Source organism: Octopus bimaculoides, chromosome 10 (assembly GCF_001194135.2).
Source record: "Octopus bimaculoides isolate UCB-OBI-ISO-001 chromosome 10, ASM119413v2, whole genome shotgun sequence".
NCBI classification, from domain to species: domain Eukaryota; kingdom Metazoa; phylum Mollusca; class Cephalopoda; order Octopoda; family Octopodidae; genus Octopus; species Octopus bimaculoides.
In genome coordinates, this window is record NC_068990.1 from 45095819 (window position 1) to 45109208 (window position 13390).

A 13390-nucleotide genomic window follows, 5' to 3' on the forward strand; every position below is an offset into this window, starting at 1 on the left:
TGAAGGTCATGCTTCACCACCTCATCCCAGGTCTTCCTGGGTCTACCTATACTACAGGTTCCCTCTACTGCTAGGATATGACACTTTTTCACGCAGTGACATGTAAAATGTACATATGCTGGTAACACATAAAAGACACCCATGCTGGTGACATGAAGCAGGTATCTGTGTCAGTGACACATTAAAAGTATCTGGTACCAGCTATAGAAACTGAACCAAAACAGACTGGAGCCCAGTACAGTTCTCCAGCTTACTAGTTTAGTCAAACTGTCCAACCCATGCCAGCATGGAAAACAGACATGATGATGATTAACTAATGCCTTGTGAGTTAACTGAAAGTTAAAAGAAGTGTCCAGAAACTGTATGTAATGTAGGCACGCATGGAAGTATGTTTACAAGTACATGTAGACAAGAGTTTATGTTGCATCTGCAAACTGATTCTTTTTAGCTAGTGGTGACGTTGTTTATGTCTCTTGTAAATAAAAAGTCCAGCAGTTCAAGTGCGTCATGGAATAAAGTACCTTTCTTGAAAAAAACAAAGCGCAGCATCAAGAATAGTATTCAGCCATAGAACACATCCAACACATGCCAACATGGAAAAAGAAATGAAACTGAAAACATTGAATGACGATGATGATGATGAGGTAAAGAAGATGATATCAAAGTTCTATCAGGATTGCTTTGTAGATACATATGACTAGTTCTTATATTTGACATCAGCACTGGCACATATCAGTATTAGTTATCAGTTAAGGTTAAATGTATGCAACATGAATTAAGAATCATACAAAATTAAAAGGATCATAAGTAATAATTGCAAATATGTAAATAACCTAAATAGTGTACCCAACATACAAAATTGTGTAATGACTTAATGACAATGAAATACTGATTGCTTTTTCTTATTATTCAGATTAGACTAAAAGAGATGCTGAAAAATCATTACAGTAGTGATGGTCATCATCATCATCATCATCATCATCATAATTTTAATGTCCACTTTTCTTTGCTTACATGGGTTACATGGAATTTATTTGGGTCAGATTTTACATAGCTGCATGCCCTTCCTATTGCCAACCCTCACCTGTCTCTAACTAAGGTAATATTTTCCCATGACCAGACATGTCTTTGGAGAATATTGTAAATAAAGGACATTGGCTTGCAGGACAGTGACACTCATTTTACAACTATCACACAAAGTCAAGGTGGTAGTAACAGGCACAAACACACACACAAATGGGCTTGTTTCAGTTTCTGTCTGGTTAACCTTGAAGCTATAGAGGTAGACACTTACCCAAGATGATATGCAGTTGAACAAAACCCAAAACCATGTGGTTAGGAGGCAAGCTTCTTACTACACTGCCATGCCTGTTCCTATTGGGGAAAATACCAGTGGTTAACTTGTGGAAAGTAAGTTTTAAAGTTCATGTTTGAAAGAAAATGTACCTATTTTTTAAATAATAAAGCTTGATAGAATTTTTTTTTTTACACGCCCTTTTAAAGCCTAGCCAGGCTCATGGACCCGGTTTCCATCGTATGTGTCCTCCCCCCCAGCTGGACAGGACGCCAGTCCATTGCAGCGTTACTCAAGAAACAGGAAGAAGAAAGAGTGAGAGAAAGTTGGGGCAAAAGAATACAACAGGGGTCACCACCATCCCCCTGCCAGAGCCTCATGGAGCTTTAGGTGTTTTTGCTCAATAAACACACACAACGCCCAATCTGGGAATCGAAACTGCGTTCCTCCGACCACGAGTCCGCTGCCCTAACAACTGGGCCATTGCGCTTCCACAATAGAATTACTTGATAGAATTATAGATATATTTTATAATTATAGAATTATAGATATATATTCTATCCTTGATAGAATTACTAGTAGAAAATTATTACAACAAAGAGTCACAATGGTTTCTAACCAGTCACAATCTGTGAGAGTGACATGTAGATGGCAGACTCATTATCATTAATTCAGATCTTAATAGTCATTGTTCTGTGCCTCAGAGCTAAGTACTAAACTCTGCTTGCTTCAATTCCTTTCTGTAAAAAATTATGAACATGCTTTACTCCTATTTCACAGTTATGTAAGTTAGCAGTAAGAAGGCACATAGTTGCAATAGAAACAATTTTTTCAACAAATAAACTACTCAGTTCATGCAAGCATGAAAAAAAAAAATGAATAAAATGGATATAAACTGTAAAAAAAAGAACTGAAGAACTCATTACCTGAGACAAACTGAGATCAGCATCTAAAGAGAGAGTCTGAAGGTTCTTTGTAGGGTTTACACAGCTGATAAGTCTAACTAAAGTTGGAGAACAGTCAATCGGTAAAGATTTCAGAAGAGTGTCACAATCAACCAGAAGTAGTATTCCATGATAGGGCCTACAATAAAGGGAATAAAACATATAACAAGAAATCACTGAAAAAAAGTATGATTATTTTAATATATCTGACAAGTTTATAACTATGAATACTAAAGAACTATACTTTAGATTAGACACATTACATTTATGTTGTATGTAATGAACATGGAGAGATGAAATTCACATGTTTTGACATCAATATATCAACATCCAATTCTATTGATGTTATAGAAGCAGGAATGGTCAGCAATCAGATTATTATATCTAATGCCACAATTCGCTAGAATATTACCCACGTGATAAAAAGAAAAAAAAATCTGACCAATCAAGATTTCACATGGAACAAGTACCAACAATAATTTCATCTTTTGGCATGCTTCTTTCTGAACCTAACAATCAATAAAAATTCAGTGCACTTTGGCTACTTAGACAGACAGCAGCTGAGTAAAGCTGACAGATGCTAAACAATGAAAGGACAGTGACACCAGCACTAGCAGCTAACCACATTTTGACTACTGTTGCAATCACATCAGTTTGTCTGTCTATGGTGAAATATTACTTTGCTTGGAAACAGGTAAAGGTTGGTGACAGAAAGGGCATCTGATCATAAAAAAATCTGTCTCAATAAACTCTGTCTAACCTGTCAAAATGACAATGATATCCTATGACTAGTAAAATGTTAAATACAACAGCTATGAACACATCAATATATCATAAAGCACCAGTACGAAGAATGCTAAACAATAAAAATTCAAATAAACCTAACTTTATATGAATATATCAACAAGAAGTTTGCTTCCCAACCATATAGTTCCTAGTTCAGTCCCAGTGTGGCACCTTGGGCAAGTGTCTTCTGCTACAGCCTTGGGCCAACCAAAGCCTTGAAAGGATTTGGTAGACAAAAACTGAAAGAAGCTCATCATATATATATATATGTATGTATAATTCAAGTATAGGATAAAATCTTTATAAGAATTTATCAAGTAGTTAGCGTGAAAAATGTCATAAGGGAAAAATCCATCATTTATTCCGGATAAATATATTTATTTATATAAAGGCATTACTATACATAAATGCCTCACACTAAGAGGGACTCTAAAGTCAAACTACCATAATAAACACATTTTTACTGAAAGTGAGGGAATGCAACTCTCGAAGCTAGCCCCCTAAAAACAGACTAAACGGTAAATCATGATTTCGTAATTATCGCAATAATATGTACCTTTTACTCATTAGTACACGTATAGTCAAGACACATAAAAATAAAAAGAAATGTCTTTGTGTCTGTGTTTGTCCCCCTACCATTACTTGACAACTGATGTTGATGTGTAACTTAGTAGTTTGGCAAAAGAGAAAAATACAATAAGTACTGGGGTTGATTCATTCAACTAAAAATTGAAGGTGGTACTCCAGCATGGCCACAGTTTAGTAATTGAAATAAGTAAAAGATAAAAGATACCTAACATCAGAGCATTAGGAAAACTAAAGGATTAACAAATGATCAGCTATCAAAATATTTACTGTACTTTTTGGCATACAAGTTGAGGAAGACAACTTAAACACCAAGATGACTTTGGAGGACCAAAAATTCCATGTGAAATGCAACAGGATTTGCAAAGACAGAGACAATGTTTTGAATGTTTGCACTATACACTACATTGACTTGTATGCTGAAAAAAATGGTACTAATAATTGAAAAACAAGATATTTACCTTAGGGATTCTAAACATTTGTCAATCGCTTCAGGCTGAAATTATACAAAAAAAAATGTCAACTATATGTCACAAATTTAATATCAAAAGAATAAACAGTTAGAAATAGCAACCACATCAAATTACCCACTATAGTCTTAAAAATATATTGGATATCATCCAACAGGCACTATATCTGAGGTCTGTTTGATTAGGGCTGACCTAAATTAAACAACAACACTGGATATAATAAATATAATTCATATCATTATATTGACAAGACTATCAAATGTGATTATGCATTGCTTGTCATAATGTGCTTCATTACATTGTTATAGCCTTCAAATGATGCCACCTCAATGGCTAGGCAAGCAAGCCAACATTCCCTACTGGACAGAATGCCAGTCCACACCAAGATTACCCATTCACAGATGAATAGACAGGAACACGAAGTGTTTTGCTCCAGAACACAATGCATCTCCAGTTTGGGAATCAAAGTACAATCTTGCAATCATGAATGCAACACCCTAACCAGTAGGCCATGTACTTTTACACATATCATATCAGAAAATAATAATTACATGATTAAGTATTTTTAACAAATAATAAGTTCTACAATTTCTCTAAACCAGTGATATAATAGTTTTAATAATAAAGAATTTCAACAGAAGCGCAAGACTGGAAATTTGTGGAAAGTGGAAAAGTTGATCATATTGACACCAATAGTTAATCAGTTTAAAGTATTTGACTGATCCTCAAAGTTTGAAAGATGAAATGATCATGGCAGGATTTGAACTCAGAACATAAGTGGGACAAAATACCACTAAGCATTTTGCCTGGCATGCTAATGATTCTGCCAGCTCACTACTTTCTACCCAATCACTCATTATTATTATTCATTTAATGTCTGCTTTCCATGCTGGCATGGGTTGGAAATGCCAACCACTACACAGAGTAAGCAATGTTGTTTGTTTCCAGGTGAGAGTCGATGACAAGAAAGGGCACCTGACCATAGAACATCTGCATCTGACCCATGCAAGCATGGAAAAGTGGACATTAAATGATGATGATAATGATGATGATTAGGGTCATACAGAGACGTGAACTTTGCTTAAAGATACAGTATCATATCAACAGTAATAAATGAAGTAATGACATCAAGGCAAATGGCTCTGTGTCATTACAACTTAGCTACTGTATTAGTGGAATAATTAATTACCTTTAATGCTTTGTTGTTGAGAGAATTTAAGTGGACTCTATGAGGTAAGCAGAAGTTGACCATAACCCAGTGGTTGACATACAAATGAACAATTCCATTTTTGCATAGACTGGAAGGAAACAGTTTAGAGAATCAGCAACAAATTCATAAGCAAGCAAGTAAATACATGTATTTATTTGTGTGTGTGTGTGTGTGTGTGTTTGCTAATTCAATTGACTCCTTGTGGAGCACAGGGTACCAAAAGGAGATCACCATTTGCCTTGATCTTTGGCAATGCATCACAGTTGTACTTGGGTGTCACCGCCTCCTGTCAGTGCTTCAGTTTCTGTGGACCAAGTTTTTTTCGGTCTGTCACCTTTGGGTGTCCAGCAAAAGGCTTGACTTGTAATTTTGAAAACAGGTTTCCGTAGGCTATGTCCAAGCCAATCCCCATTTCTTCCTCTTGATGTGGGTTTCAATAGGTTGCTAGTTCACCTTTTTTCTTCCCACAAGGCTGTGTGTGTGTGCGTGCGTGCGTGCCTGTGTGCATGCAAGCACATTGTGATATGGAGTGATGATCAAGAGATTCATTTTAAATGTGTGGGATCTTTTACCAATAGCCATAGGTTGACCCATGGTTTGTGAGTGAAACTGGGTAGGCAATAACTGTTTGGAGACATACTGGATGGATTATACTAGTAATTTAAAGGTTTAGTTTTATCACACTGTCTCATATTGATTTCATCAAAGAATTACTTTAAGGACTGTACATGTCTGCAGAATACTTAGTAACTTACACACTAATTCAACGAACAAGTAGTTCAATTGATCAAATAACTACATACTTATTGTCAAAACCACCAGTAACCCATTTACCTTTTATGTATATTGTGTACTTCACAAGCCTTTAGTGAAAGCACCTCACCCAAAAGGGCAGCTACTCTTAGTAATATCTGATACAGAATAAAGAAGATTCTCCAGTCTTGGCAAACAATCTTTCTAGTGATAGTGAGATTATAAAATGCAAATTGCACCTAGTCCCTATAGTAAAATCATGCTAAAATCACAAGAGATAAAAACTGACAAAAATTGGCTATTTTCTCTGTGATTGTGCACCTCAGATAACAAAAACCGAAACAAATGGTGATATACAAATGCTGTCATCCAAACCCATACCATCCTGGAAAAACAGATGCTTTTCCAGGATGGTAAAGGATAATGGACATTCTTAGAATAAGACATATCCAGCAAGGGATCAGTTCTATTGTCTTTACAAAAGAAACAGGAGTTGCGATATTCATGATTTTCCCAAGAACATTAACAAGGCAAGAGAAACAGCCAAAATTGATATATGAACCAGGTTCTCTGGCAAGGTTCACAAGAAATATACACTACACACACACAAATATACATGTACAGGTAGACAAACAGAAATGATTATCAACATTTTTCTAATCCTCATGCATGTTATATAAGTTGATTCAGATGTCCCTTTCGCATTTAAAAGATATATACAATGTACATTTTTTAGATTTTGTTACAATTTTGTTTTTATACTTTTTAATACCATCTCAGCTATAGTTGTGAATATCTTTTGGTTGATACATACACACACATATATAGAGAGAGAGAGATATATACATACACATGCAGAACATCCACCCACACATATATTAGTTTTCCATACATACACACATATACAACATCTCCAAGCATAAAACTGCCTTCCTCTCTTCTGTAGCTCCATTCAGCCAAAAGGGATCTTAGTTTTGTCAGTTACAAAGAGAGGTCACTAGTACTTGTGCCACAAGAAATGATGATACATTATCATCATTTAATGTCCACTTTTCCATTCTTGCATAGATCAGATGAAATTTGTTGTGGCAGATTTTCTATGGTCAGATATCCTTTCTGTCGTTAACCCTCATCTGTTTCCAAGCAAGAAATATTTCCCATGGTCAGACATGTTACACAGGAGACTGGAAATGATCAACATTGCTTGTATGATTGTGATGCTCATTTACTACCAACACATGTTGTCAAGACAAGGATGTACACAAACACACACACATCATCATCATTTAACGTCTGTTGTCCATGCTGGCATGGGTTGGACAGTTTAACTGGGTTGGAACGCTGGAAGGCTGAACCAGAATCCAGTCTGATTTAGCATGGTTTTCTATGGCTGGATGCCCTTCTGAATGCTAACCACTCTGAGAGTGTAATGGGTGCTTTTACATGTCACTGGCACAGGTGCTATCTGTGCAACACTGGGGCGCGTTTACGTGCCAATTTGCATGACACTGGTATCTGCCATGACTGTGATTTTGCTCCGCTTAATGGGACTTCTTCTCAAGCATGACATAATTCCAAAGGTCTTGGTCATTACCTCCATGAGGCTCAACACTCAAAAGGAACTCAGCCACTTTGCCTCCATGAGGCCCAATGCTAAAAAGGAACTCAGCCACCTTGCCTTCATGAAGCCCAACACCTGAAAGGAACTCAGTCACTTTGCCTCCATGAGGCCCAACGCACAAATGGAACTCAGCCACTTTGCCTCCGTCAGGCCCAACATTCAAAAGATGTTCTTTATGTGCCACCAGCATGGGTGCACATGGCTTGACAGGTCCTCAGGTTTCTTTTGGTTTCCATCAACCAAATCCACTTGCGAAATTGGGTGAAATTCTGGGTGCTATGGACTGTTCCTGTAATTCAAAAAGACCAGCTTTGCCACACACACACACACTGTGCCATGCTGATTCTGTCTGAGAATTCCATTAAGGATACATATTTTCTGTGGAATACTCAGTCTCTTACTCTATAGTCACTCTATCATAGATTGAGTATATAGTTCCACTGATCAAATAACTGGACTACAAACATTGAACATACCTATCATAAACATATTTCAGTTCCCGTGCCAACTGGCTGTGTCTTAAAATCATCTTATAAGGACATTCTGAAACTGAAACAAAGAAAAAACAAAAAAATTAAAAGAAACATTTTAATATAATTTTTAGAGAAGCGGTCAATTTAAATTATTATCTTTTCAATATTTTATTTTAATAACTTTAATTAATCAACTAATCACCTTTCATTTATCTCACAATATTGTGATAAATAATGCCAATACTGAATCTTCTAATCAGAGATAATCAAAAACCAATCTGCCTTATTCACTAGTGGATTGTGCCTCTCCAAAATATAAACAAGCAAGCATTTGATCTCAGCTTTGTCAAATACTTGAACTCTTCTCAATTATACAGTGCCTCTACAGTGAAATGGGGAGCCTGTATATGGTTATTTGGTCTGTTAGAAATAGCAGGCAAATCTCTCTCAAATCTCATCCTACTGTCTTAAATATATTTAAAAAAAGGTACATATTTGCTGATATAATTATGGACATACAAAAAGATAGATGGTCATGACTGGAATACTAGTGTTCATTTGGGCCTTAAAAACAATAACAGCAACAGTGCTTCAGGTTTCTATAGAAGAATGGTAGCATCCATGATCCTTTCCAGTGCCTCTGAGAAATCAGAACGTGATCAAATCATTTAAAATTTTCCTTTTTTTATTCTGAGTTGCTTCCCTCCCCTTTGATTTACTTTTAGACACTGCTATAGTTTAATTGATTATTTAAAGTTAGTCTTGCCACAAATATGTTAGCACTAGCTTAAAAGCCGCCCTATCAAGTGGTTTTTCAGCTAGCTCCTGTGGAGGGCTCTTCATTAGGCCTTGGGCTCAACAATGACACTTCATGCATTGAGTACATATGAAATTTTATTCAACTTGGACAATATTTTTCAAGCAATGAACAATTTCCATCAAAACAATGATATAATTTGTTGACTTGGAACTTTTTGCAAAGCTGCATGATAAACAACAGTACTGCCACCATCGCTACCACATCTGCCATACACACACCATTCAAACTTCTGACGCCACCACCATCAATACCTTTGACTTCGCTGCTTTCCCCACCACCACCATCACCAGTCTTTCACATCACTTACTCTCAGTCATACCACCACCACCACCTCTGCCTCTATCACAACTACAGCTCATACCCATTACCATCAGTGTTCAGTATGTTAGTTCAGCATGCTGGTTCAGTGTTCAGTCCCTTTTTCTCTCTTATTATTATTCCCACTGCCACCATCAACACTACTAATTTTAATAAAAACATCAACTCTCCCTAAATTTCTTTATCTCTCTTTCTCTCCCTCTCTCCCTGTCTTTGCCAACACCCTCACCATCTCTATACCCACTATTACTCTCACCCCAGTATGAGCAATAGCAGAAGTGTCAATGAATAGTGAGAGAGGGGGTTGAAGTGTGACACACAGAAATTAGTTTTTGCATATATTATGAGATTTACTTCACTATACATTTCATCTCAAAATTGCAACTCTGTAGAACTTATGCTCAGCCAATGTATCATCTGATGTAATTCAAACTGACAATAACAGCATTAACCCTGCTTCTCTTCTTTTAACTGTTTTTATATAATAATTATAAATAACTGTATAATATTTGGTTGTCCGGAAAGTTTGTGTCGATTTATAGTAGCTTATCTTTTGACTTATTTTAGAACATGGTTGAGTCCATAAAATAGGATTTGACTATACCTCCATCATTTAGAGCACAATTTAAGCTATCTTTATGTTACTATAACCTGTGTTAATTCTGTAACCCTTTAAAATGGAAGATAAGAAAGTTCATTTTCAGCACTTGATGCTTTTCTTTTTCCATAAAGGGAAAAATGCCTCACAAGCAACCAAAGAAACATGCGCAGTTTACAGTAATATTTCTTTATCCGAAAGAACTGTACGGAAGTGGTTCACAAGCTTCCGAGCTGGAGATTGTAGCCTTATTGATAAAGAGCAATCACGCAGACCCATCGACTACAGATGATGACCAAATCAAGTCATTAATTGAGAATAACCCACATTGCACAACCCGAGAATTGGCAGAAAGCCTCAACCTATCAAAATCCATTGTTCATGAACACCTGGTAAAGCTTGGGTACACAAATCACTACGATGTTTGGGTACCACATGAGTTGAGTGAGAAGAACCTTTTGGAAAATCGGCACAAACTTTCCGGACAACCCAATAACTATGAATAAATCTTTTAACTTACAAGGGCTGAAAATTTGGCATGGGGTGGGAGTGGGTAGCATGTTTGTCAATATCATTGATTCCAGCACTTTATTTTCTCAGCTCTGAAAGGATAAAAAGCTAAGTTAACCTCTGAGCTGCATTAGATACTGCAAAGTATTTTCTCTTGATGTTCTACCAATTCTGCCAAATAATAGTTGTTTCTAATTAAGGTACAAAGCCTGAAATTCTGAGGAGGGGACTAGTTGATACCATCATTTCCAGTATTTAACTGGTACTTTATTTTATCAACCCCAAAAGAACGAAAGGCAAAGTTGACCTCAGCAGGATTTTAAAATCAGCATGTATGGAGCTGGAAGAAATACTGCAAAGCAATATTTCTGACACTGTAATGATTCTGTGTGCTCACTGCCAAATAATAACAAAAATACATTAAAAAATTATGAAATAGATACACCCAGAAATTGAAACAAATTTGTAGTACCAATACTGGGGACTTGCCTGTCCTACAGCACTTGCAGACAGTTAAGGTTTGAATAAGTAAAAATAGAGTTACCTTCACTGAAAGGTGATTCATCATGGACTTGTTGCATCGCTTTGGCTTGCTGAGCCAAGTAATTACAGCGGCATTCTTCATGACGAATAGCAACAGTGATTTGTTTTGCAAGATCCTGGTAATAGTTCACTACTGTCGTATCAACACATGCCTTTTGAAAAAAAATATGTATCAGTTGCTTTAAAACAGTAATATGAGAGAAACTTCATTTGGACATTATTACTGCTTTTATTCTTTAGTAACAGAGCATATTTAGAAATGATGAAATAACAGTTAAGACTTTAATACAATTGATGCTTGACATTATAAGCACCAATTTGAGACAAAACAATGAAATGGTACCACTAATGGAATACATATATAAACGGTTGTTAATATTTTTCAAAGTTTTCAAAAGGTTAGTGCTTAATTCATTCCGCATGAAAGACAGATGTCTTTCTTTCAATGAGATATCAGCCTATCATGGGAAAAAGTTCTCTTAGATTTGGTATCTGTTCCTACCAGTTAGATGAAGTGAGATAAGTGAACATCAGTCCCAGATATAAGAAGTTTCTAGGCTTCCCTTAGAAAAGACACAATTAATAAAGCAGTCCTAGATATGCTATGTCTGAAACCCCCTGATAACAAGTTTGTTCAAAACAGGACTGACCTGGAGTTAAGCAAAAACTGAGAAGAGTAAGAGTAAATGACTTACTCGAAATATAAAGAGAGGCCAGCAGTGGAGTTGAATTCAAGTCCTATAAAATGCTAATTACTCAATTACCAATACAATGTGGGTTATGTTAATAAATATATCGAGTCATATCCATTGGTGTATAGCCTCACTGTCAAATTAGGCTAAAAAAGAGCATGATCAGTAACTTGGGATGAGAATCAAACTGATGGCTTTCAATGTTACTTAACAATTCATCAATATTCACTCACCTCTCCCTCCCAATTTGTCAATAATAACAGTAAGAAGAGGTTAGTTACTGAAATTTAAATAAAATCTTACTGACACAATATTTATAAGAGTACTTATGCCTATACAGTTTGAGCTATGTGGAAATATGCATTCATATCCATATGCATTTAGAAAGACAGTAAAATTAGATGCTAGTTCAGTACCATAACCACTTTTATTTTCCTGCTTTATTTAGACTTTCAGTGAAATCAGATGATGTCATGTATATCCTGGTTTTAGAATAAGATAGTGTCTCTCTGCATAATGTAAGACACCGCTAAAAGGATGGGCATCAGGAAAGGCATCTGGTAGTAAAACGCTGGCTCAAAATGATCCTTTTGATGAGTTTGATTATATAAGGGTGAAGGCAGCGAGCTGACAGAAATGTTAGCATGCCGGGCGAAATGCTTAGCAGTATTTCGTCTGTCTTTATGTTCTGAGTTCAAATACCGCCAAGGTCGACTTTGTCTTTCATCCTTTTGGGGTTGATAAATTTAAGTACCAGTTGTGTATTGGGGTCAATCTAATCGACTGGCCCCCTCCCCCCAAATTTCAGACCTTGTGCCTAGAGTAGAAATGATTATATAAGGGTGAGATCCAGTCCATGGTACCCTATGGGAGTCCCAACCACTCTCTTTAAAACTCAAGATGGAGAACCTAGTTGAAGCATGGAATGTTTGATGTTGCCTGTGGAAACAGTAGATAAGGTTTGGGATGTATAATGCAGGAACAATGATAAGATCGGAGGAATCAGTCAAGTCTCTAATCAGAAGAAGAGCGAACTTTGCCAAGAAAGACAAAGCTTAATAGGATGGTAGAAAAAAATTTAGTAATTAGTAAGAAGAGGGGAGAGTAAAATATTAAAAAAAACTGTTATGGAACCTGCGAGGTTAACCTCTTCTATCAACTGAGGACTCCCTCAAAAAATACTTGTGACCTTGTGTCTATGTCAGAAATCATTATTATTATTATTATTATTATTATTATTATTATTATTATTGTTATTATTATTATTATAAATAGGTAGTAAATGTTCAATTTTACAGTTAATCACTTGAGGCAAACTATACTTAAAGATATTAATTGAATATAATACATGCTCTGTTCTATCATTTAATGAATGATAAAATATACATATATATATATATTATATAAAGGTAAAGGTGACGCTTTAGATACAAACAATTACAGAGGTATCAAGTTGTTGGATTAGGTAATGAAGGTCACGGAGAGGGTCATAGTCCAACTAATTAGGGAGAGAGTCAGTTTAGATGAGATGCAGTTTGGGTTTGTGCCAGGGATAAGAACCACTGATGCTATATTTCTGGTAAGACAGCTGCAGGAGAAATACCTAGCCAAAGATAAACCTCTGTACCTGGCTTTCATTGACATGGAGAAAGCCTTTGACAGGGTCCCCCGATCCCTTATCTGATGGTCGATGAGGAAACTAGGGATAGATGAATGGTTAGTGAGAGCTGTGCAAACCATGTACAGGAATGCTGTCAGTAAGGTGTGGGTTGG

At 36.2% G+C, this 13390-nt stretch overlaps 1 protein-coding gene across 1 annotated transcript in view; it reads right to left on the minus strand.

The window, feature by feature from the left end:
• Positions 1–13390, minus strand: part of LOC106867850 (GATOR complex protein NPRL3) — a 40756-nt gene that overhangs the window by 18907 nt on the left and 8459 nt on the right. Inside the window, exons 5-9 of the mRNA XM_014912889.2 lie at positions 10927–11077; positions 8140–8212; positions 5269–5377; positions 4071–4105; positions 2221–2377 (exon numbers count right to left, since the gene is read on the minus strand). Of these exons, the coding sequence (XP_014768375.1) occupies positions 2221–2377; positions 4071–4105; positions 5269–5377; positions 8140–8212; positions 10927–11077 (525 nt within the window). The remainder of the gene's footprint in view (positions 1–2220; positions 2378–4070; positions 4106–5268; positions 5378–8139; positions 8213–10926; positions 11078–13390) is intronic.